Below are 25,597 nucleotides of genomic sequence, written 5' to 3'. Positions count from 1 at the left end.
AATGACACTTCGTCGCTAAATAGAATGCGCAAAAAAAAATCTGTCATCGTCCCGTAATCTATCTTGTGCCCAGTGGCAGAACTGAACATGACACTCAACGCCATTGCCATGCAATTCCTGGTGCATAGAAAATGGTACGGATGCAGTCGATGTTGATGTAGCATTCTCAACAACGACGTTTTTGAGATTCCCGATTCTCGCGCAATTTGTCTGCTACTGATGTGCGGATTAGCCGCAAAAGCAGCTAAAACACCTACTTGGGCATCATCATTTGTTGCAGGTCATGGTTGACATTTCACATGTGGCTGAACACTTCCTGTTTGCTTAAATAACGTAACTATCTGGCGAATGGTCCGGACACTTGGATGATGTCGTCCAAGATACCGAGTAGCATACATAGCACATGCCTGTTGGGCATTTTGATCACAATAGCCGTACATCAACACGATATCGACCTTTTCCGCAATTGGTAAACGGTCCATTTTAGCCCAGGCAATGTATCAGGAAGCAAATACCGTCCACACTGGCGGAATGTTACATGATACCACGTACTTATACGTTTGTGGCTATTACAGCGCCATCTATCACAAAGCGAAAAAAGTGGTCCCACTAAAACATTTATATTTCTTTAAGTACTACATGAATATGTAATAAAAAATGGGGGTTCCTATTTACAAAAACACAGTTGATATCCGTTTGACCTATGGCAGCGCCATCTAGCGGGCCAAACATAGCGCCATCGGGTTTCCCCCTTCAAGCTAGACGAGTTTCGTTCTTTGTAGTTTTTTCGTTTGATGCTTATTTCATGAGATATTTGGCCTGGTCACTATCAATGGACCACCCTTTTTATTAACTTTCACAAAGTAAGTGAATTAAATGGCAGCATTATTTTTAATGATGTTTCATAATTCTGAGAAGAATTTCTGAGAATCAGTTACTTGTTATGTAGTTTTGATGGCCTCATCTTTAAATGTTTAAACATATTCCCCAATAAAACAACTTCTTGAAGAGGAAAGTCACTATGAGCATCAAGTAATAGCAAATTTTAAAGAAACTGGAACTGACACCAGCAGCATTCAGCATCATATCTGGTGTAGTGCTATGATTGTATGTAAGGCATCTGTGAGAACTTCCGTAAAAGTCACCATTACAGATGGTACACAGTAATACGACATATAAAGTAAGAAACAACAGACTCAAAAGTTTGAGCTCTGTGAGCAACAAATGATTGGTTCAGTTCTTGCAGTAGAAAAAGATTTTAATCACTCTAAGTGTGGCATAAGCATTTCAATTTAATGCCACGCAAGTGACTGGGGTGTCAATGTATGACACATAAAAACTCACATTCCCATCATTCCTGGTGTCAAAATGAGTCTTTACTAATTAAAAAAAGCCCTCTACATCTTCTCAAATTATGTTTATCCAACAAAAGTAAAGACAGAATCAAACAACAGAAACTCCAGGTTGGAATATCAGCACAGTAAGGAAAATATAGATTGCTACTTACCGTGAAGATGACTCGTTAAGTTGCAGACAGACACAATTAAAAGATACTTAACATTATCTTTTGGTCACAGACTGCATTAGAAAAAGAAAGAGAAACACACACACATTCATTCATTCAAGTAAGCACACCTCAACCCACAGACGACTGTCATCTCCAGCAGCTCGGACCAGAATGCCATACTGCAATACTGCATCTCCATCAGAGAGGAGGACAATGTCCAGGAAGGTGCATGCTGGGTTGAAGAGGACTAGGTGAAGCAGATGGGAGATAAGGTGTTGAGGTTGTGATGGAATGATCATGGGTGTCTTGGCCCTTATCCTTACAACACATTCTCTGCCCCCAAAATAATCCCAGGCTTGACCTACACAAACCTATTGTCCCCACACCCTCAACCCAAGAGTTTCCACCCCTGTCCTATCATCTCCTCCATATTTTCTTCCCCTTACCCTCTTTGTGTGCCATCCTCTACCAACACACCTGTACATATATTCCCTTCCCCACTCCTCTCTGTTTGCACTCCCCATTCGCACCAACCCCCATCCTCCCTACTCCGCAGCCTTCCGACACTTACCTGTTGGCAGTTTAATCCCTGCATGCTCTGACAGACAACACTCTTGTCTTCCCCCACCCGTACCCTGCAATCCCTCCTCCTGCCCCGCCCTTTCTAGATTGCTGCTTTCGTTCCACATGACAACTGCATTCCTGTCTGAGCTGCGAGAGATGGTGGTCGTGTGCATGAGGTGTGCTTGGCTGTGTGAATGAATGTGTGTGTGTGTGTGTGTGTGTGTGTGTGTGTGTGTGTATGTGTGTGTGTGTGTGTGTGTGTGTGTCCTCCTGTGAATAAGGCTTTGGCCAATAGCTTGCGGGTAAGCGACTTTTCGTTGTGCTGTCTACTGTTCAACGTGTCATCTTTACAGAGTAGCAATCCATCTTTTCCTTATACTGTTAAAAGTTAACCATATATATGGACAAAATAGGTTATCTTTCTAGAACTAACTATACAAAAATCGCTTTTCTTGATAAATTCAATAATCTGCTCCCTCATTCCATCATATATTGTACAATAAATACAAAACCACAGCTTTAAATATTACTACACTGCAAAAGGGTTCTTATTTTCTGCATTTCTACATCTACTGCTAATTATTACTAAACAGCGTTGTAACTGTAACTACCACAGCCTTATTACATTAAGTAGGAAACAGAAAGGATCTAAGTTATGTCAACTGCAATTTTATGTTTGTGAAATAAATAACTAAAAAAGAAACCTACTGATTGAAACTGAGATGGTATTAACAATGTGAGGCGTTACTCTACTTAAAATTACTGTCATATCTTGCAGCAATTCACTACGTACAACAGTTATGAAGTATTACTGCATCTCTTAATAAGCAAATCTGTAAATTCACATAAACATTCAGAACACTAACCAGTGCTGGTACATGAGCAAGTGTATTGAGCACAGCGTCAGTTGCATCCCAATGGGCCCACAGTGTTAATGGGAATGCATCAGTCAACGGTACAGGATCAACTCCTGCAGCAATGTCTGCAGGGGCACCCGAAAAGCTTGCACTCACAGGTTCCAAAGACACACACCAAACATCACGTGCATCTGTCCATAACAGTGTACGAGACAAAGAATGCTCCAACTGAGATACATCCCCCGTTACATGAGGAACTGGTCGCACAGAGTCGATTCCTGCACAGAATTAATGTGGTATTAATTTTTAGCAGTCTACTGACAATGTATACTGAAACAATGGCTACATGGAGTAATATGTTCTAAACGCGTATTAAATAATAATAATAATCTATGATTCTGCACTTTGAAGAGATGTCAAGTCAAATAATATTAGAAAGACTAATCTAAAAGCAACGTTTCAAACAACACCAATAATTTTATCAAGGGTTTTTTTCCTAACAGAGCCAACAGATGATAACATAAAACATGAAATAATCAGTAACATTTACTATTATATTTTCAAAATACACGGTGAAGTTTCAGCTTTTCATTTTCGAAACACAAATGTTTTTTGGACAATGAATACACAAAATATTTGCAGGAATATTCATCTTACATGTCATCTGATTGATCTCACCTCACCAGATCTTACATTGGCTAACTGCTATCTGTTTGACATGGCGTCATGTTTCATAGTCAGGAATAAAAGTAAATATGTAATACAGTTTAAACTCTGAAACAAAGCCCTTTCATATTGGCAGCACAATGCTACTTGTAGGAAAAACTACTCAATGAAAGATTTGTCACAAAACCATCCAGACATTCATAGATGAGACAGTGCCTTAAACTGAGGGTAGCAAAACAGCAACAGAGATTTGTCACAAAACCTAGAGAAATTCTATTATTATTTAAAGGCTGTTAGCAGCATCAAAGAGTGTGTTTAGACATTCATAGATGAGACAGTGACAGAGGGTAGCAAAACAGCAACACAGAATCCTGTTTTCAAATGTCCCTTACAAACAAAAATCAAGGGGCAATGCCTCAGTTTAATTTTCGCACCACTACAAACATGAGTCACTTAGATATTAGTGTCATGACATTGAGACACAGCTCAAATCATTAAAATTGGACAAAGCTTCAGGGCCTAGCAGAATCTCTATCAGACACTATACTGAATTTGTGGCTGAGTTTGCTCCTCTTTTAACCACGCTGTAACTTAGACACCTCAAACAAACGCTGCATTCACCCAGAGAAATGTTTTTGGACTGTTGCAGTTTGCGTTGTATATCAATGACATTGCAGACAATAAAATGGTAACTTCAGAATTTTTGCAGGTGATGCAGTTATCAATAATGAAGAACTGTCTGTTAACAGCTGCAAAAATATTCAGTTAGAACTGTATAAGATATCAAAGGGAAGAAATGACTGGCAACTTGCTTTAAATTTTCAGAAATATAAAACCGGGCATATAAAAAAAATAAATAAATAAAATAAAATGAATACAAAAAGTTGTGTTGTATGACTACAATTTCAATCACTCAAAACTGCATCACAATAGAGCAACCCATCCCAGGATACTGCTCAAGTGTGTGGGATGCATACAGATAGGACTAATAAAAAATATGCATAAAAACAAGAGTAACACAACAGGTCATAGTTTTGTCTGGCTCATGGGAGAGCGTATATATAAAAGCCTACTTACAAAGTTTCAAGAACCATCCTTAAGTGAGGAATCCAGGAATATACAACACCAACCCCTCGCCCCCATTATTCCCATGTACTGCACCTATAGGGATTATGAAGATGAGATTAGACTAATTATAGCTCACACAAAGTCATTTAATCTATCGTTTCTCCCAGACTCCAAATATGAAAGGGATGGGAAGAAGCCCTAACAAATGGTAGTACCCTGAGCCATGCCCTTCATAATGGTTTGATACAAGTAAGATTATGAATACTGTAGATAATCTTCTGAAATCACATTCTTCTACACTGAACTTGCACTTCTTAATTAGATACCTTTTGATTTGTTTGACACTAGACCAAGATGTTGAGCTGTAATGAAAGTCAGATCCTCCCCTAGATGGAGTGATCTGAATTGCCAATGCCTTTAAGACCTGCAAGGAGTGCAGCAACCAAACACTCCATAGCTCTTGCCATTTTCCAAGTCGCCCACAGTGTTTGTAAAGCAGCCACATGTAGAATATCTTTACTATGAAGCTCAGTGCACAACTGACTTCAAAGGAGAACATATTGCTGCAGTGTACAATAGACAATTCCATGGGCCCTCTGCTCAAACCCATATTGTGACAACAATACACTCAAACAGTTTTCAAATGTAGCCTCTCTCTCTCTCTCTCTCTCTCTCTCTCTCTCTCAAGAAGAAATTAATATTTTCAGCTGTTATTTAAGAGTTTTCCATCACTCTCCTTTTGGTACAGACACTTTAGTGTGCATTGTAAGTAAATCTTCACACTTTACCACTGCTGTTCCACAACTAAAACCCTAAAAATCTCAATTCTGGGTGTATGGCAGCCATAATGCTCTGATCCTTGGTCTATAAACTATACTCCTGACTATTACAGATGTTAACTCATGCCAGCATATTCTTAACAGTAGAAGATTTGGCCTTGAGCATAGACTGGCTTCAGATTTCCATTCGCAAATCTGTTTGTGCCATTCAGCAACCTACTCTTTGTGATGAAATAGATTCACTTTGTCCAAAGTTTGTCCCACTGTTGCAACCTGGCCTAGGAAGAGTAACAGATTTTTAGGCTCACATTATGCTTACATTTTCTATGCTGCTTCTTTTCATTCAAATCCATCCAATACCAATGCCTCATAATGCGACCTTAAAGAAGAACTAGATTGCTTCAAGCAACACCAGCAAACCAGAAAGCAAGGCTTGTATCCTGAGCCTAGAGCCAGGAACTAATTGTTCAGCTTTCTGGAGGGCAATAGTTTTCCAAGATGGATCTGTCCAACACTTATTTTTAACTCCCATTAGATTAAGAATTGAAAAATTTTTTTTTGTCATCTATGCCCCATTTGGACTGTATAAGATTTTAAAAAAGATATTAAAAAAGCAATACAATGCACAGATTACCTAGACAATGTGTCTTCCCAAGGCATTGACTGATCCATGAGATTTTGGAGGAGCAGCCGCAGACACACACAATCTATTAAGGCTATTGTCACATCAATAGGAGGCACACTGTAGCAATGTCTATGCATTTATCACACAAAGTGCTGGATTCCATGCATGGATCAACTGTATACTGCCTGTATGAAAACTTCTGAGAGTAATTTTATTCCTGGCATATAAGTGATATCAGCACAGTAAATAAGATGGCAGCTTGTACAAACAACTATAAGCAGTAGATATGCATTCAACCATTCATCTGTGAGAAGGCAATGTTTTGTAGTGGACATGTAGCCATAGTGTATCAACATTGTCACGTCACAAATCGCAGTGAAACAACAAGCAACAATTCAATTTCACATGATAAAATGGCTGTGAAAATATTGGAGCCCATGAATAAGGCTCATAGTGGTAATCATCATGGAAGAGTGTTTCAATGGTTTAAATGTTTTAAAGAAGAACAGATGTCACTCATGGACAACATGGTGTCAGGATGTCCCATCCCAACTTTATGCGACAGAAACATTAAAAAGTTTCGTGATCTTTCGGAATGGACCAACATCATTCACACAGATCTATTGCTGGAGAACTGAACATCTCTGAATACAATGTTCAGAGCATTCTCCAGAATGTTTTGAAAAAGAGAGAAGCATGCGCACAGTTTGTCCTGCACACCTTGGCACCCAAATGACAACAACAAGGCATATGCCTGCCATGATTTGACTGAAATGAAAAACATGGACAACTCTTTCTGGAAAAAATCATCACAGGTGGTGAGGCTTGGTGTTATCAATATGAACCTACCACACAGAATGAGTCTGTAGTGGTTTGCCAAGACCGAAGAAGTTGCGAATGACAAAATTGAAAGTGAAGACAATGTTCATCACCTTTTTTTCTCGTGGCATTACTGAAAGGGAATTTATTTTCACTGGCATCACTGTAAATTCTCAGTATTATTTGAATGTCAATGTCATCGGAGAAAAAAGAGAAAGAGAGAGAGAGAGAGAGGGGGGGGGCTCAGTTTTCAACCCCACCCTTCATTCATACTCACACAAGATGGTGCCAAGTGACTTATTTTTTTATTCCTAAACACAAAAATTTACATGAAGGGTCAATTTACAGTATGATGGTCATCTGAAAAATTTGCAACTTGTGTTTAAGAAACTTTCACAGCAGGACCTTATATAATTTTTCCTAATGCTCTTGTTTCCAACCTTCTGTTCCATATGTAGGATACATCCTAAGCAAGGATGGTCTCAAATCAACCAAGAGTCTGTTGCAATAATCGGAAACCTGCTGGTTCTGACTAATCTTAAAGATTTGTAATTGTTGTTGTGTCATGGTCTTCAGTCCACAGACTTGTTTGATGCAGCTCTCCATGCTATTCTACCCTGTGCAAGCTTCTTCATCTCCAACTAACTACTGCAACCTATATCCTGAATCTGTTTAGCGTATTCATCTCTTGGTCTCCCTCTATGATTTTTACCCTCCACACTTCCCTTCAATACTAAATTGATGATCCCTTGATGCCTCAGACCATGTCACACCAACCGATCCCTCCTCCTGGTCACTTTGTGCCACAAATTCTTCTTCTAGCCAATTCTATTCAGTACCTCCTAATCAATTACATGATCTACCCATCTAATCTTGAGCATTCTTCTGTAGCACCACATTTCGCAAGCTTCTATTCTCTTCTTGTCCACACTATTTATCGTCCATGTTTCACTTCCATACATGGCTACACTCCATATAAATACTTTGAGAAAATATTTCCTGACACTTAAATCAATACTATCAATACTCGATGTTAAGAAATTTCTCTTCTTCAGAAACGCTTTCCTTGCCATTGCCAGTCTGCATTTTATATCCTCTCTACTTCGACCATCATCAGTTATTTTGCTCCCCAAATAGCAATACTCATTTACTACTTTCAGTGTCTCATTTGCTAATCTAATTCCCTCAGCATCACCTGATTTAATTTGACTACATTCCATTATCCTCATTTTGCTTGTATCGATGTTCATCTTATATCCTCCTCTCAAGACACTGTCCATTCCGTTCAACTGCTCTTCCAGGTCCTTTGCTGTCTCTGACAGAATTACAATATCATCAGCAAACCACAAAGTTTTTATTTCCTACTCCAAATTTTTCTTTTGTTTCCTTTACTGCTTGCTCAATATACAGATTGAATGACATCGGGGATAGGCTACAACCCTGTCTCACTCCCTTCCCTACCACTGCTTACCTTTCATGCCCCTCGACTCTTTGTAACTGCCATCTGCTTTCTGTACAAATTGTAAATAGTTTTTCCTCCCTGTATTTTACCCCTGCCACCTTCAGAATTTGAAAGAGAGTATTCCAGTCAACATTGTCAAAACCTTTCTCTAAGTCTACAAACGCTAGATACGTAGATCTGCCTTTACTTAATCTATCTTCTAAGATAAGGCATAGGTTCAGTATTGCCTCACATGTTCCAGTATTTCTACGGAATCCAAATTGATCTCCCTCGTACTCAGCTTCTACCAGTTTTTCCATTTGTCTGTAAGGAATTCATGTTAGTATTTTGCAGCCGTGACTTATGAAACTGATAATTTGGTAATTTCAACACCTGTCAACATGTGCTTTCTTTGGGATTGGAATTATTTTATTCTTCTTGAAGTCTGAGGGTATTCTGCCTGTCTCGTACATCTTGCTCACCAGATGGTAGAGTTTTGTCAGGGCTCACTCTCCCAAGGCTATCAGTAGTTCTAATGGAATGTTGTCTACTCCTGGGGCCTCATTTCGACTTAGGTCTTAGGTCAGTGCTCTGTCAAACTCTTCACGCAGTATCATATCTACATCCTGTTCCATTTCCATAAAACTGCGCTGAAGTACATTGCACTTGTATAGACCCTCTATACACTCCTTCCACCTTTCTGCTTTCCCTTCTTTGCTTAGAACTAGTTCTCCATTCCCGCTCTTGATATTAATACAAGTGGTTCTCTTTTCTCCAGAGGCCTCTTTAATTTTCCTGTAGGCAGTATCTATCTTACCCCTACAACCCTAGTGATATAGGCATCTACAGCCTTACATTTGTCCTGTAGCCATCCCTGCTTAGCAATTATGCACTTCCTGTCGACCTCATTTTTGAGGTGTTTGTATTCCTTTTTGCCTGCTTCATTTACTGCATTTTTATATTTTCTCATTTCATCAATTCATTTCAATATCTCTTCTGCTACCCAAGGATTTCTACTAGCCCTCGTCTTTTTACCTACTTGATCCACTGCTGCCTTTACTATTTCATCTCTCAAAACTACCCATTCTTCTTCTACTGTATTTCTTTCCCCCATTCCTGTCAATCGCTCCCTAATGCTCTCCCTGAAACTCTCTACAATCTCTGGTTCTGTCAGTTTATCCAGGTCCCATCTCCTTAAATTCCCACCTTTTTGCAGTTTCTTGAGTTTTAATCTACAGTTCATAACCAATATATTTTGGCCAGAGTCCACATCTACCCGGTTCCTAAATCTCTGTCTTACCATTATATAATCTATCTGAAACCTTCCACTGTCTCCAGGCCTCTTCTACATATACAGCCTTCTTTCAGGATTCTTGAAGCAAATGTTAGCTACAGGTATGATCTGTGCAAAATTCTACCAGGTGGCTTCCTCTTTCATTCCTTACACCTACTGCATATTCACCAACTACTTTTCCTTCTCTTCCTTTTCCTACTATCAAATTCCAGCCTCCCATAACTTTTAAATTTTTGTATCCCTTCACTATCTGAATAATTTCTTTTACCTCATCATACATTTCTTCAATCTCTTTGTCATCTGCAGAGCTAGTTGGCATATAAACTTGTACTACTGTGGTAGGCATGGGCCTCATGTCTATCCTGGCCACAATAATGCTTTCACTATGCTGTTCATAGCAGCTTACCCGTGCTCCTATTTTTTATTCATTATTAAACCTACTCCTGCATTACCCCTATTTGATTTTGTATTTATAACCCTGTATTCACTTGACCAGAAATCTTGGTCCTCCTGCCACCGAACTTCATTAATTCCTACTACAGCCAGCTTTAACCTATCCATTTTCCTTTTTAAATTTTCTAACCTACCTGCCCAATTAAGGGAGTTCACATTCCACACTCCGATCCATAGAGAACCAGCTTTCTCTCTCCTGATTTGCAATTATTCTTGAGTAAATCTATATTTATTCTCAATTCCCTCAAGCAACCAAAATCTCATACATGAGAGGCACAAACTTTCAATAGTGTAAAGCCTGTAATTAAAAACCGAGCTAAAATCAGCACCTTGATATCAATCAGCAGTGCACTTCCTTTTAGCAAGCAGTGCCTCTGCACATGCAAGAAGTGCAGTCTTACAATAAAAATTTCCATGTGTTTCCAAGGGCCTTTGGAATTTGCACCAATAACATTATCAACAACACCAGAAAAATATACCTATATCACAAAGTAAGCCATAGCAATCACTTTTCATGTATCGGAATGTAAGATGTTTTTATACAGCAACAAATTTCAGCTAATTACTGATCATAATTTTTTAGTTTCCCTTTATGGCCTGAAATCCTAACTGCCCAACAGCACTGAACATGGCTCCAGCACTAAGATTTACATCTGTCAGTTTTTTCAATATTCCATTATTACCACCAACTGCAGCTACATTCAAACCGAGATACATCATCTACATGGCCTCCTGGAACTTGGTCTAGAGTTCGAATATATAATATAGATAGATCCAAAAGATACTACCCAAGTTGTGTCATGTGAAAGATGTGGGGAATAAGCAAGATTTTGGGACCAAATGGTTCCTTCCTCTGGCAGAAGGGTTGAAGGGAATGGAAGAGGGATGAAGGTAAAGGACTAGTGAGATTTAGGAAATGAGAAGACTTACCGAAAAGCTGCACAAAACACAGTGTTAGGAGGGACTTACTGGATGGATGAGAAGGAAACACTAAGTGCTGGTGGCTGCAACCGATGAGATTTCAAAACTTGAGAACTTAAAGGTGGAAGATAGTGCTTGGAATAGTTACTGAAAAGAAATGATGAGATCACAGAAATTAATGTAAATTTAGACCAGCTAAGTGGTGAGAACCAAGCATATGTACAGACAATTTCACTTTTGAAGTTTTCAGAAACTGATGTCAAGTCGGACAATTCAGATGGCATGTGTCGTCGAAAAGGCACCAAGGTCATTGCTCAGCTCATGTTGTACAGTATGCTATGCAATAGAACATTGTGTGTTGCCAGTATACACTCCCTACGCCCATTCAGCCTAACTGATAACTTGGTGGTAGTCAGAGCAATGTAGAAGGCTAACAGTGTTTGCATTACAACTGATATACAACATGTGACATTTCCCTTTGATAGGTTGGGAACCCTATGGTAGAGAAACAGGTGCACAACATGTGTAGGGTCTGACCAAGATATTGCAGAGATTAGGGGGTGAGGGGAGATGGAAAGTTGTTCTAGGAGGAATGGGCAATATATCAGGCAGAAAAGATCTCATTTTCTAGGCATGATTTTAGGAAGTCACAGCCCTGTCGAAATAGCTGATTAATACAGTCAAGACCAGGATAGGAATAAGTGACAAGAGGTTTGAACTCCTAAGTAGTTTTTTGGAGAGATTGGCAGCAGCAGGACTGCATGTGATGACCCAGGAAATCTGCTTTTGAAGTAGGTTAGTGGAATAATTACATACAGTGAAGGCTGAAGTGGGAATGATGGTGTAATCCTGCAAAGAATCTACATCTGAACAAATATGTTTTCCTTAATTGCCAAGGCTGTAGGAGGGGGAAATTTTGACATGAAAGGATAGAAAATGTCAAAATGTCAGTACTGTTATTTGTTTGTAGGTTTAATGTGAGCAAAAGTGTGTAGTCTGTCCTCAGTGAATATGAGGTCAACATCAAGGAAACTGACATAGACCATGTGAAATATAATCAGCAGAATCTATTTGGAGATTCCAAAAATTTCAATGCCTCAGCCTTGTCATGTGTTCATATGGCAAAGATGTCATCAATGTATCTAAACCAAAGCAGGGGCAGATATATAAACATATCAGGGGTAAGGCCATGGATAACAGGATGGCTCCTTCCTAAGTCAACCTTTTCATTGGTCTCTTGGAGGGGACTTCCCTGGGATCCATAAACCTTAAGTTCTTAATTTGATTTAGGAACACTGATGACATCTTTGCATATGGAAGCATGGTGAAGCTGATCTGTTGAAATTTTTGCAATCTCTAAATACATTCTCCCAACCAGATTGTTCCAGATCTCATACCACTCTCCTTGATGCTGACGTTATCCTTACCAAGCATCAACTATAAATTTCTGTTTACATTAAATCTATAAACTGTAGGTAGTACTAGTACTGCTGAGCCCCCCAAAAAACAACTTAGGAGTGCACTTCTTGTCATACAGTACTATTCTGGTCTTGAATGTATTAATCAGCTACTTTGACAGGGCTGTGATTTCCTAAATCATGCCCAGAAAATGAGGTCCATTCTGCCTGATATACTGCCCAACCACTATAATAAGTTTTCATCCCCCCCCCCTCCCCACACATATATCTTTGCAGTATCCAGGTCAGATCCAATGCTCTGTGTGCACCCATTTCCTCACCTTGTGGTCTGCAACCGTCCCCACTGTAAGGCTCACTCGACACATCCTCCTATCAGCAACTTCATCATTCCTGTAACTGGTAAAACATATAGTATGTTGTGTATGAGCTGTTACAAAATCACTCTTTGACCTGCTACATTTGTATGACTATCATCAAGTCTCAGTTAGGACAAATGGGTACAGGGAGTGTACAGTGGCAAAAAGTCCATTGTAGAGCCTGCCCTACAACATGACAGTTGTGTCACCTGGATTTCCTCTTCTGCCACCAGTTTTCAGACTTTCAGAACCGAGAACTGCCTTACATGTCTTCACTTCTTACCACTCACCTGACCTAAATTTACATTAATTCCTGTGATCTCAGCATTTCTGTTCAGTTAATTACTTCTTTTCTTCAATTCCCTTTTATTTCCTGAACTGACTCCTCCTCCTCCTCCTTCCCTCCCCCCCCCCCCCCCACCCCCCCTTGCCCCACTATCTGTCTACAATGTATAATGCAGTTGGCTTTACTCTTATTCACTCTTTCACAATGTTTTTTCAGTGATCCTTGTCTTGCTTATACACCATCTTCCAGCTGCAGATTCTCAAATTTTCAAATCTTGTCTAGTGCATGAACCAATTGTCAGCCATTCCTTCTCATCCCATCCATTAAGTCTACTCTGTCTGGATTCTGAGAGGCTTTTTCCATCCCACTTCCTAAAACTCAATAGCCCTTTTCCTTTATCCCTCTTGCTTTCCTTTCAAGTGTTCTGTCGTGAGGAGGTGCCACAGGCTCTGAAAGCTTGCATATTCCCACATCTTTTATATGTGTTTTCTTCTGCCACTACTTGTTGAGCAGATTTTTTATCTGCCTATATTATATTTTCAAACACTGATCATTACTGTTGATAAAGTGGTGTGGTGTTCATAGCCAAGAATGTGTATGGCTGTAAAGAGTCTGTCAAATTGCCCAAATCTTTCAATAATTTTACATCAAGGCTTGGGACACATCAACAGATACAAGGCATGACCATAATCTGAGCAAAGCACTACATTTTACACATGCATGGTCAACCCAGTTATTGACAACAAAAATCCCTCTCTTCATCAATATTTTGTAAGACAATATTAGTTACAAGCTTTCATAGACATCCTTCTTATACCATCTGAAAACGGAGAACGCACAGGGCTGTAATTTCACCTTCCTTGCAAAATAACTTTTTAAACTTACTTCATCAATTACATTACAGAACTACAAGGTTGAAAAATCTTGCTAGGATGTAAGTTTATTGTCCAAAAATGGATGACAACATTAGACAACTTATACAGAATTGTCAGGCATGTAGAATATATCAACCAGCAGCTCCACAAACATTTTTCTCTCATGGCCAGAGCCCGCACAAATGTGGGATCATATCCATGCCAGATCATATCTATGACAGTTTTGCTTGACCTGATACTGTTACACACTCCCTTTTCCTAGTGTCTTATAGGAGCTACCTCTAAGCACTTCTGTACAGACAATGGCATCAGACATCAAAGTAACTTGCCTTTCACCTCACATCCAATTGCACTATGAAGACATTTATGCATACTTTAAAAACTGAATGTTTACAGAATTTTGCTTTGGCATTTCTGAAAGAACAGTAAATAGTTTACTAATAACATACAGAGTAACATGCATCCACGGCCAAAGTCCAGCTGCGCTGCTTCACGGCCGACCTCATCAGACACTGTCTGGTCTGTTCCGACAGTAACAGAGTGTGACGAGGGTACCGCTACAAGTTGGCACCTCATTGTGGGTATGTACATTTGGGTTCGCTTCAGGCTAGATGTGGAAATTTAGCACAGTTCATTAGATTTTTGAGGGTCACCTGTGACACACCCATTTTCAATTGTCTCTCTGAAAGTCCTGCTAATCGACGAAGTTCATACCAATGGAAGTGGACCAGCCAGCATCGCCATTATCATCACTTCCTTCCCCCTTCAAGTGTTGGCTTGATGTGGAACACAGCCAACCAGCTTCTACCAGAAACATACCTACATCACATCAACTACAGAACTGCAATGTCACATGCCAGGAATTCTTCCTCCACTGAACAGGGCACTTTTGATTCTTTGGGCTAGTTTCAGGGAATAAGAATCAAGCAACCTTGCTAGATATAGATATGTAAAGTACATAAGTGATCTGCATAAATGATATAATGTCTAATGGGGGTACTGTGAGTTGCCTAGTGTAAGGTGCGTGGTCTGTGGCAGTGTATTACACAAGCTGGTTCCCGGAACTAATGACAGGTTGGCTACAGACTGTCATTAGCCACTTAAGGCCACTTCAGTGTTTATATATGCCAGAATTTTGAAGAGATCTCAGTGTGCCTTTTATAACGAATTGTGAGATTGTTTGTGCAGCATTCAATGTGCTATTTGGACTTTGTCTGTATCTGCTGCTACTGGACTCATGCCTGGATCTGGACTTTGGCAGGTTCTTTTCTGATGAGTTGTCTGATATACTCTCTGATAAATTAAACCATGTCCCAGTTGATGATGTCAGATTATTTCACATATTTGTATAAATATTACTGTGGAAATAAATGTTGAGTACTGTCTAGAAATCATTGTCTTTTATTGTTGTTACTGACAACCCTCTAGAATGTTTGATACCTTCATATTTTTTTGTTCAGTGCTGTTTATCTTCTAAGTATGTCTTGTCACGGGTTATGTTTCACGTTAGATATAGCTGCTCTCAAAATACTTACTGACTCAAACCATTTGAAATAAAGGTGGCACTAACATATCTGTGATATTGTACTTTTGTGGGAGGAAAATTGAGAAGGGATGCTTTATGACCAATGCGGTATTTGGTTTCATAGGAGACTGGTAAAGCTCAATTCCAAATTTAGGAATAACTATCCTATTTGTTGAAGTAGTGTATGAAAGATCAATGTGTAGAAGTTAGGAATATTACAAAATCTAAAAATAAAATTATCAAGTTGCCTAATAAAGATACTGAAATCCTTAAAAATATAAGTGTTCCCTGAAAGAGGAAAATGAAAATGACGCAGTTGTCTACAAGGAGATAATATTTTTAGAAAATTATTGCAAACTGAGTGGAAACTGGACATTCATTTCCTGCAGGTATTGCTTCTAAGTGTTGATCCTACACATAATGAAATGTAGTAGTCAAACAATGGAAAATCCAGGATGGAATGTAACAATATTATGGGAAGGAAAGTTGCTAATCAACATATAGCAGAGATGCTGAATCGCAGATAGGCACAACAACAAGATTTTCACACTTAAAGCTGCAAGTGTGGTTTCAGTTCAAATGGCTCTGAGCACTATGGGACTTAACTGCTGTGGTCATCAGTCCCCTAGAACCTAGAACTACTTAAACCTAACTAACCTAAGGACATCACACACATCAATGCCCGAGGCAGGATTCGAACCTGCGACCGTAGAGGTCATGCGGTTCCAGACTGTAGCGCCTGGATCCACATGGCCACTCTGGCCGGCATGGTTTCAGTTGCCTGAGACTGCAGTCATGTGTGTGAGTTGCATTTGCCTGAGTGTCTGTGTGCATATGTGTGTCCATTGTTGACAAAGGCCATTGGCCTAAAGCTTTACGTGTGAAAATCTTGTTATGCCAATCTGTGACTCAGTATCTCCACTCTATGGTGAGTAGCACCTTTCCTTCTCATAATACTGAAATGTAATAGTTTCTTTGTAAACCAACACTGATAGATTACAGCACCGCCAACTAATGAAATGAATCTTAACCACCAAATATCTAGCAGCACACATTTCAAGATACTTGAAGTGTAGAAACAAATAAACAGATCTATTTCATCTGCCCCAATACAGCAACGGAAATTCAGGATGGGAACTGATGGTTGATCATTACTTATTGAAAAGAAGCCTGACTGACCAGTCACATGTATCCACACTTACATTGTATTTACTTTATGCAGTTTCTTGCTGCCACTGGATATGTGCAAAACTTACCTGCCAAATGCTTCAAGAACTTTTCTGTTACAACATGTTTGTCAGAAGGGATAGCAGGAAAACTGGCACCGTAGAACAATGGTGCAGACTGGAGAACATCCACACATTTAGCCAGATCTGCTCGTGAGCTATGTTCCATACTGCGTATATTTGTAACTGATGCACGTTCCACCTGAATCTGCAGAAGACGTGGCCGGTCTCGCTGATTACGGTACTCGACACCTCCAGTGTCCACAAGAACCTGAGCACATGTAACTCTGTCAGTCAGTTTTAAAATAATAACAGCAGCCTTAGTACAGTCATAAAATAGTTTTAGTCTCAATTTCTCTCATATAATACTAATGTACATAGCACCCTGATGAGAGACTTCCAGTTTCTAGGTTACTGTATAAACTATGTTAAAATAACTTTCACAATGGCTTCACTACAGTGCAACAAGTTGCAACATGGAAAAAAGTGATTCCTACTTTTCACTTGATATTACAATTTTATTGATGAAAGAAACTAACTATCAAAAGTACTCAGCTGCAGTTCGATGTAAAAGTTTTTATCAAACCCATGTGATCCAGATCTCAGACTAGACCTCAATCTTTTGTTGGTTTTAATACGAGTCCCTCAATATACGATTCAGTGTGTTTTCTCTGTCAGCTCATTCCAGATGGAACACTGACAACTTTCCAGGATTACAGAGCAAATAACATTCACATTGCATTCTTTGAGGATATGAACAATAAACAATAAAGCCTAGAAAGAGGCATGGCAGAAAGATGGAGGAGACAGATAAAAACATCAGAAATTACAGTGCAAAATGTAGAAGATCCTCAAGACAAGAAGAACACAAGATATAGAGGGTGATTATAATTAAACTTTCAAAACGCTGTAGAAATAAAACCACTGGTCAGAATGACATCAAACTGCAACGGAATATTATTGGAGAAGGGGGAAAACGTATGGCAGAAAGGGGGGGGGGGGGGCGGGGGCATGTAAACTGATCAACAGATAGTGCTGTATGTGTCACAATATGTAAATGAAAACACCTGTTCTGCGCACGACCCATTGAAGTTGGTACAAACGCACCGGATACATGGCTTTTCCTCCTTTTGCGTCTGCATCATTCGGCATGACTGTCTCAATGCAGGATTGTGCTCTGCTTTTAAAGTGTATTACAAGAATGATGACTGTGCACACATTGCTCTGCAGAAGTTCCAAACATTGAAGGGTTTGAAAAAAGGCATTGATCCAATGACTTCCATGGTTCTGGAGGAAATCATTCAGAAATTCAAAATGATGGGTTCTTTTGATGTGCAAACTGGTAGAGGGAGGAAACAAATTGACACGTCGTCAGTGGAAGCAGTGGCCACAGCAATGCAGGAGGAGACGAGTGGTGGTGTGCAAACGTGTAGTGCATGGAGAATAGTGCGAACATTGGACATACCCAGGAGCTTGGTGTGTAAAATGCTATGAAACATCCTTCTTTGCTATCCATTTAAAATTAACCATGTGCACGAGTTGCTTCCTGTTGACCTGCCAGCAACAAAGACCTTTGCTTTAGAATTTCTTGCAGAAATGGAAGTGGACAGTGATTGGCCATGGCAGATTTTGTGTACAGACGAAGCCCACTTACATCTAAGAGCATATAACAGAATCGTCGAATATGGGCAACGGAAAATCCACACGCAAATCAACCAGCACCACTTCACCCTGAAAAGGTCACTACGTGGTGCAAGTTTTTGGTATCACTTATCATAGGGCCATATTTTGTTAAAGAGACAGATGCTTCTGGTTCATGTTACCTGTACTGTCACTGGTAAGCACTATGAATGTCTTTTGTGCAACCACATTATTCCAGCTCTCCAACAGCATGGACGGGATCATTTTTATGCAAGATGGCACACCTCCGCACATTGTAAATCCAGTTAAGCAGCTACTGAAGCACCATTTTGGAAATGCTAAAATTATCAGCCACCATTGCCCTACAGCCTGGTTGTCGCGATCACCTGATCTTAATGTGTGTGACTTCTGGCTGTGGGGCTATCTGAAAGATGTTGCGTTCAGTGTTCCGATTGCAAACTTAGCTGCACTAAAGGCATGCATTGCACAACATATTCTGAACATGACACCAGAAACACTTTGATCAGTTGTGGAACATGCTGTTTCTTGATTGCAACTTGTTGCAGAAAATCGTGAACAGCATATTGACATGTTTTGCGCCAGTCATATGGAAATTAATAATCCAATTTGATTCTGACTGATGCCTTTTATGCAGTTTTTGGCCTCAGGACAATTAAAAACCAATGTGATTGCTGCTTTTTATGTGGTTTTTGGCCTCAGGACAATTAAAAACCCATGTGACTTAAGGTTTTTATAAGGTTTTTGGCTTCAGAGCAATTAAAAACCAATGTGATTGATGCTTTTTATGCGGTTTTTTGCCCCAGGACAATTAAAAACTCGTTTTTCTCATCCAATGTGATATGACCTTGCCTTGGTGGATGGGCTTACATAACTAACAGTATAACACCCATGCACAGTGAGTAGAAAAGTTTGTTTAACATCAAACGTACACCTTAAGCATTGTTGTACAATTCATTTGTCACTTGTAGTCGACCACTATTAAATTATGATGCTTGCAGCGCCATCTACTGCTACATTTTGTAACTATTTATTTTTCTTCTGCCATATGTTGTCACCCTTGTCCAATACTATTCCGTTGCAATTTGACGTCATTCTGACCAGTGGTGTTATTTCTACAGCGGTTTGAATGTTTCACTTCAATTATAATCACCCTGTTAATAAATGTAGGATTTATTCTAATGAAGATTAATTTCCTTACAGCTTTACACTGAGATTAATCCAATAAGCATTGAAAAATGGAGGAACAGGCCTCATTTCTTACAATAAACAGTGCATGAAGACTGGACATAAGAGGGCATTCCATCATAACACCTGATGAAGTGCACAAAAATGTGAAATATAGAAAGGAAAGCAAAGATCCAGGTCCACGTAATATAAATATGAAACTGGAAGCAGCTAGTAAATTAAACAAAATTAAGTTTTGCTATATCTAAGTAGTCTATTTTTTAATTATTGAATATGATTATGACTACTAAGGGCCACTTCCATGGCAAGTTAACTTCTACCATTAGAAACACCAAACAAAAGGATATTACTGTATTTCTACTTCTACATCTACATCCTGCAAGCCACATTATAGTATGCGGCTGAAGGTATTTTGTGAATCACTGTCGCTTCTTCCTTTTCTTGTTCCAGCTGTGTACGGTTCATAGGATGAACAATTGCTGCTAAGCCTCTGTGTGGGCTCTAATCTCTAATTTTATCTTTGTGGTTTTTCCCTGAGATATACATAGGAGGAAGCAATATATTTATTGATTATTCTAGGAATGTACACTCTTGAAATTTTAGCAGTAGACCATACTGTGACGCAGAATGCCTCTCTAGCAGCATCTATCACCAGAGCTGACCGAGCATCTCCATGAAACTTTCATGCTTACGAAATGAACTCATAGCGAAATGTGCTGTTCTCCTTTGGATCTTCTCTATTTCCTCTATCTAACTTTCATTTGTGCTGTATTCTTTTGCCTCAGAAAGAGAACAAATCACGCAAAGGGAACAACCATTTACAAAATTCCTTTAGAATGGATTCGTTCTAAGAAGCAAGAGATTTTTGGAGTACAATGTAAAAATAATGTTAAGCTAGGTTAAGATTTTTTGTAATCATAGGAACAAAAGGTTCAATGTAAATGTAAATATCTAAGATAGTTAACCAACCAGATATGTCTGCTTGTGTCTGTATGTGTGGATGGATATGTGCGTGTGTACGAGTGTATACCTGTCCTTTTTTCCCCCTAAGGTAAGTCTTTCCGCTCCCGGGATTGGAATGACTCCTTACCCTCTCCCTTAAAACCCACTTCCTTTCGTCTTCCCCTCTCCTTCCCTCTTTCCTGATGAGGCAACAGTTTGTTGCGAAAGCTTGAATTTTGTGTGTGTGTTTGTGTTTGTTTGTGTGTCTATCGACCTGCCAGCGCTTTTGTTCGGTAAGTCACCTCATCTTTGTTTTTATATATAATTAGGACTTAAAGACTTTGACAGAACTGGCAGATTTCCAACAGTTGGCAAGAAAATCTTGTTCCGACACTCTGAAAAAGCTGCAAGTTAACGGGACATTACGCACTATGTAACAGATCTGTAAAAGCAACATGTACTACTTGTAAAAAATATACAGTCACACAGCAGACAATTGTTCAGAATGTTGTTTGTTAACAATTAGGCATAGGAATTAAATGTAACTGTTTTATTTTTGCAACTGTGGATACTGAATTATTGCCAGAAGTAACAGTAGTGTGGTTTGTGTAAAAGAGGGAAAGGTAAGTTGCAGAAACATGGCACAAATACGGGCAGCTAGTACTAACAAGGTGATAGACGTCCTTACAGAGCAAGTTTCTAAATTGTTGGAGGATAATGAATAGCAGAAAACACTTAACAAATAGCTAATGCAACAAGAGCAACCCTTACTGACAAAATAACGGCTTCAATCAGGTTTGTGCGAGACTAAAACAGTTGTTAAGTGCTTCTTCATCATTTATTGATTTTTCAGCTTCAAATCTAATAACTCCCTACTCTGAGGAAACAACTGTGTTTATAGATCACGTATTAGCCATGGCGTCGTTAAGAAGTTGGTCAGATGAAACATACTCATGGATGGCCAAGTTATGTATCATGAGTGAGGTGAAAACCTGTATCTCTTCCCATATCTCTCATGTGTATGACATAATCTGTTACAAAAAATAATTCATCCATAAAATACTTGAAAATGGCCTAGGGCCGAAATTGTACAATCATACAGGAAATAAAGAGAATGGCTGCTGAAGGCTTCAAGAAATAATTCAAAACAATACCACAAAGTGCTTCATAAAGTATCCACATTCAGTGAGTTAGCAGAGTGTTTGCATCAGAGATATAGAAAAACTCAATAGTTCTACACAGAAAGCATCAGAGATATAGAAAACAGAACAGTGCTCCATTTTTTAGGGAGAAACTAAATAGTTTAATGCAGAAAGTTAATGGAACACTGGAATAATTTTCTAACAGAATATGCAAGATTAATAAGCAGACTTGTGAGCTGATGCACAAACCAGATGCAGACAGTGCATTGCTCAAAAAAGCAGGAAATTGAGTGCTGGATGTGTTTCTCAGAGTGATACATCCAAATTTTTTTAATGGGTACAAACGGCAAACCCTGAGACTTTGGCCACTGCACTTCGTGTTGCTACACACTTACAAGAAGTTGACAGTGCAAGCACACTGAATGGAAGATATTCTGTGGTCAGCAGGGACATTTAAAGGCACAGTGTTGCCAACCACAATGTTATAATTGGCAGCAGTATGAGGATAAGGCTTGGGTTTGTGAATCCAGGAAACAGTGCAAGTACAATACAAAAAAGAAACAATGAAATGCCAACAGGAATGTTTCTTCCATCAGGAAGCATTCCCAGTGAATTGGAGTACTGTAAAAATATGGAATGTTGCTTGATAGCTTGGATAAATAAATACAAGATTTTAACAGATACTAGGGCACATGTATCTGTTGTCAGTCTGGATCTCATGGACAAGAAGACTGAAAACACAGAGATACAAACTGTCAGCACATCTGCATTATGTAGCCAGGTTAGAAACTTAAAGGGTAGTGACTGATCAGTCATGGAGACACTGTTAGTTCAGTACAGAGATTTATTTAATTCATAAGATTCTCTACCAGCCATGCCCATAGCACAGTATCATATTCAGAAATGTAAACAGTGCACCGTAAGCAGCTTACCAAAACATCTCTGTCACTACAGCACAACACCACTCTAGATTGCACTTCTATTTTTAACACCTAGACCATCATGCAAAAGGGGGCTGACAAAATTCCAATTACATCAGCTTTTTCTTGTACCTGTGTTAAAATTAGTTATAACTTGCATTAGATAATGCCAATTTACTACAATTTAATGAATTCACTCATGGAGGGAGATAAAGACCATAGTTGTTCATCTAACAAACAATCTGTCTGAACATGCTATTTTACTCTGGTGTAACTAATGTTAATTCCATTTCATTGCAGGAAAAATTATGAAAGCACTTTTGTACTGTAAATAAAGATAATATGGTTTCCTGCACAATAATTTCTGATCTGTACTTGCACAATTAAATAGTTGCTCTTGTATTTATATACAAACCAGAGACAACATAAAAACAATATGTACACAACTACTTGCTTACAGTCAGCATAAAGTATAATGCTATTTTCTAGGAATAGTTTGATTTCATACATGCAAATCATAACACTATTCATCTCTGAAGAAGGGGGTAAAACAGATGCAAAAATTAGATTCATAAAAGAAAATTATAACAGAAAACATGCCTATTACAAACACATGAAAAAAAAGTTGAAATGAAGTGAAGATCATTGTATCAGATTAATAAAAGAAAATGTAACTGTAATGTTGTAAAGTAAAGTAAACAATCCTCCTAAATCCACACCCTAAAAGCTTTTACAAAATTACTAAGAACCAATGTAAAGTAAGCACTCACCAACCTTTATTTTTATAGCTTCTAGTTTCACATCAACATAAAAAAGGTCCGGCACGTTGTCTTGAGCAGCAGCTGCAGTCAATAATGACTGATACAAATTCAGCGCAAATGCATTCGCCCATACACAACTATGTAAATCAAAATTTATCTGCACTGGGTTTAGCTGTGCATAGAATTTTGGTGGAGGTACTGCAAAGAAACAGAAGTAACTGAAGCTTATTCAGTGAGCATGAAACTTTTTATAAGGAAAGTAGCTTTTATTTTTGCGCCCAATAGAACATACTGTGATGTGCCAAATGTGTTTTACAAACGTTAATGACAAAATTTCTGGAAGCATATGTGCCAGGGAGCTGCAGCAACCACAGAAAAAAAATAATTTATATCCACTACAGGTACAATTATTCTATGTCTTATACAGAAGCTTTCACGAGAAGGCATGTTTCTTGTGTATCATGCAGCTAATGGAAAAGGAAGGAATGGATGGAACACCCTATGAAACTTTACACAGTAGCCATACTGAGAACTTTCCACATAAAACGTAGAATACTGTCAACTTGTGCTATAGATAATAATGAGACGAAGCAAAATTCATCCAATGTAAGAAAGCAAAATAAAATTAAAAGTAAAGGACAGGAAACACACGCCTTATTTGTTCAACTATATTCCTGCAAAAATACCACTAATTTAAACACAATAAATAATTAGCAGTAAAAGAGACATCAATACTACTTTTAAAAATGTCAGTACTGCTTAAAACATAATGCAGCTTATGAGTATTTTGAGGAGTATTATTTCATCAGCAAATGCAATCACCACATTTCACCAAGTACTTATGCAGAGAAGGAAAAGTAATACTTCCGCTTGGATTCACTACATAACACTTTAGTTTTCTCTGCCTGCAGGAGGATGACTAATCTGTGGCCTCAAGTTTCATATTATTAATACACAATATTGTTTCATCCAGCACCATATGCAAAGTAGAGAATTGTAAGAGGGTATTGAACAACAAGAATGGAAAAATAAGCCTGTTCCACGTGGGGTTAGAATTATAGTTGTTCATATTACTCTGGACACAATGATTTGCATATGTTGTGGTTCTATGAATTATTATACTAACATATTTCCTGCCTAGTTAACTTCATTTTAAAATAAAGGAAGACTGTTTAGTAAAGTCCTTTCTCACATATCATGAAAAGCTGTTCGACTTTTAGTTCCATGTCTTTGATTTGAATTGTTTTACATAAATTATGCTTACTTCAGAAAGAAAATAAATCAATCTCTCTCTCTCTCTCTCTCTCTCTCTCTCTCTCTCTCTCTCGCACACACACACACACACACACACACACACACACACACACACACACACACACACAAAGGGTGTTTAACACACCTTTTTTTCAGCCAATTTCAGTTGAAAAAAGGTGGCATTTGTTGTGGGGCACCATGGAATGTTCCAACTTCAGCTCCTATAGTTTCTTGAAACTCTGATCGGTGCTGGCACTATACGTGGCCTTCAAAATGGTACCTGTAATGGAGGCACATTTCAAGCACAGATCTGTCACTGTGTTTCTTTTGGCGAAAAATCCGAGAATCATAGATATTCATAGGTACTTGCGGAATGTCTATGGAGATCTGGCAGTGAACATAAGCATGGTGAGTCATTGGGCGAGGCATCTGTCGTCATCACAACAAGGCCGCACAGACCTGTCCAATTTCCCATGGGCTGTATGCCTGCACACAGCTGTAACTCTGGCAATGTTGGAAAGTGTGGACACACTCATTCGAAGGGATTGACAATCAAACACCTCGCTGCTCAAATTCATGTCTCTGTTGGTAATGCTGATATACTTGTCCACCTGTTGGAGTACTAAAAGGTATATGGCACCGTGTTCCTCACCTCTAACAGAAGACTATCAAGAGCAACGAAGGAGAATCCGTGCACAACTGCTTGTGTGTCACACAGCTGATTGTGAAAAATTTTTGTCAAACATCATCACAGGTGATGAAACATGGGTAAGGTAATCCATGGAGTGGCACCAGACCACATCCCCTCTGACCAAAAAGTTCAAAGCCACACCCTCAACTGGTAAAGTCATGGCGATGGTCTTCTATGACTCTAATGAACTTATTCTGTTTGATGTCCTACCTCATGTTGCAATGATCAACTCTGAAGTGTATTGTGGTACCCTCGGGAAACTGAAGAAATGACTTCAGCACGTTTGTTGTCACAAAAATGCAAACAAACTTCTCCTTCTACATGACAACACAAGATCTCACATGAGTCTGCAGATCCAAG

The 25,597-nt window shown here is 39.0% G+C and overlaps 1 protein-coding gene across 3 annotated transcripts in view; it reads right to left on the bottom strand.

The window, feature by feature from the left end:
• LOC126412774 (UHRF1-binding protein 1) overlaps positions 1-25,597 on the bottom strand; it is a 443,324-nt gene that overhangs the window by 216,102 nt on the left and 201,625 nt on the right. For all 3 annotated transcript variants that reach the window (XM_050082540.1, XM_050082538.1, XM_050082539.1), the window contains exons 9-11: positions 23,306-23,490; positions 16,711-16,951; positions 2,938-3,206 (exon numbers count right to left, since the gene is read on the bottom strand). In XM_050082540.1, coding sequence (XP_049938497.1) covers positions 2,938-3,206; positions 16,711-16,951; positions 23,306-23,490 — 695 coding nt within the window. The remainder of the gene's footprint in view (positions 1-2,937; positions 3,207-16,710; positions 16,952-23,305; positions 23,491-25,597) is intronic.

The sequence above is a fragment of the Schistocerca serialis genome, chromosome 7 (genome assembly GCF_023864345.2).
Source record: "Schistocerca serialis cubense isolate TAMUIC-IGC-003099 chromosome 7, iqSchSeri2.2, whole genome shotgun sequence".
Taxonomy (NCBI): Eukaryota; Metazoa; Arthropoda; class Insecta; order Orthoptera; family Acrididae; genus Schistocerca; species Schistocerca serialis.
This window is presented reverse-complemented; position numbering and strand designations above follow the sequence as displayed.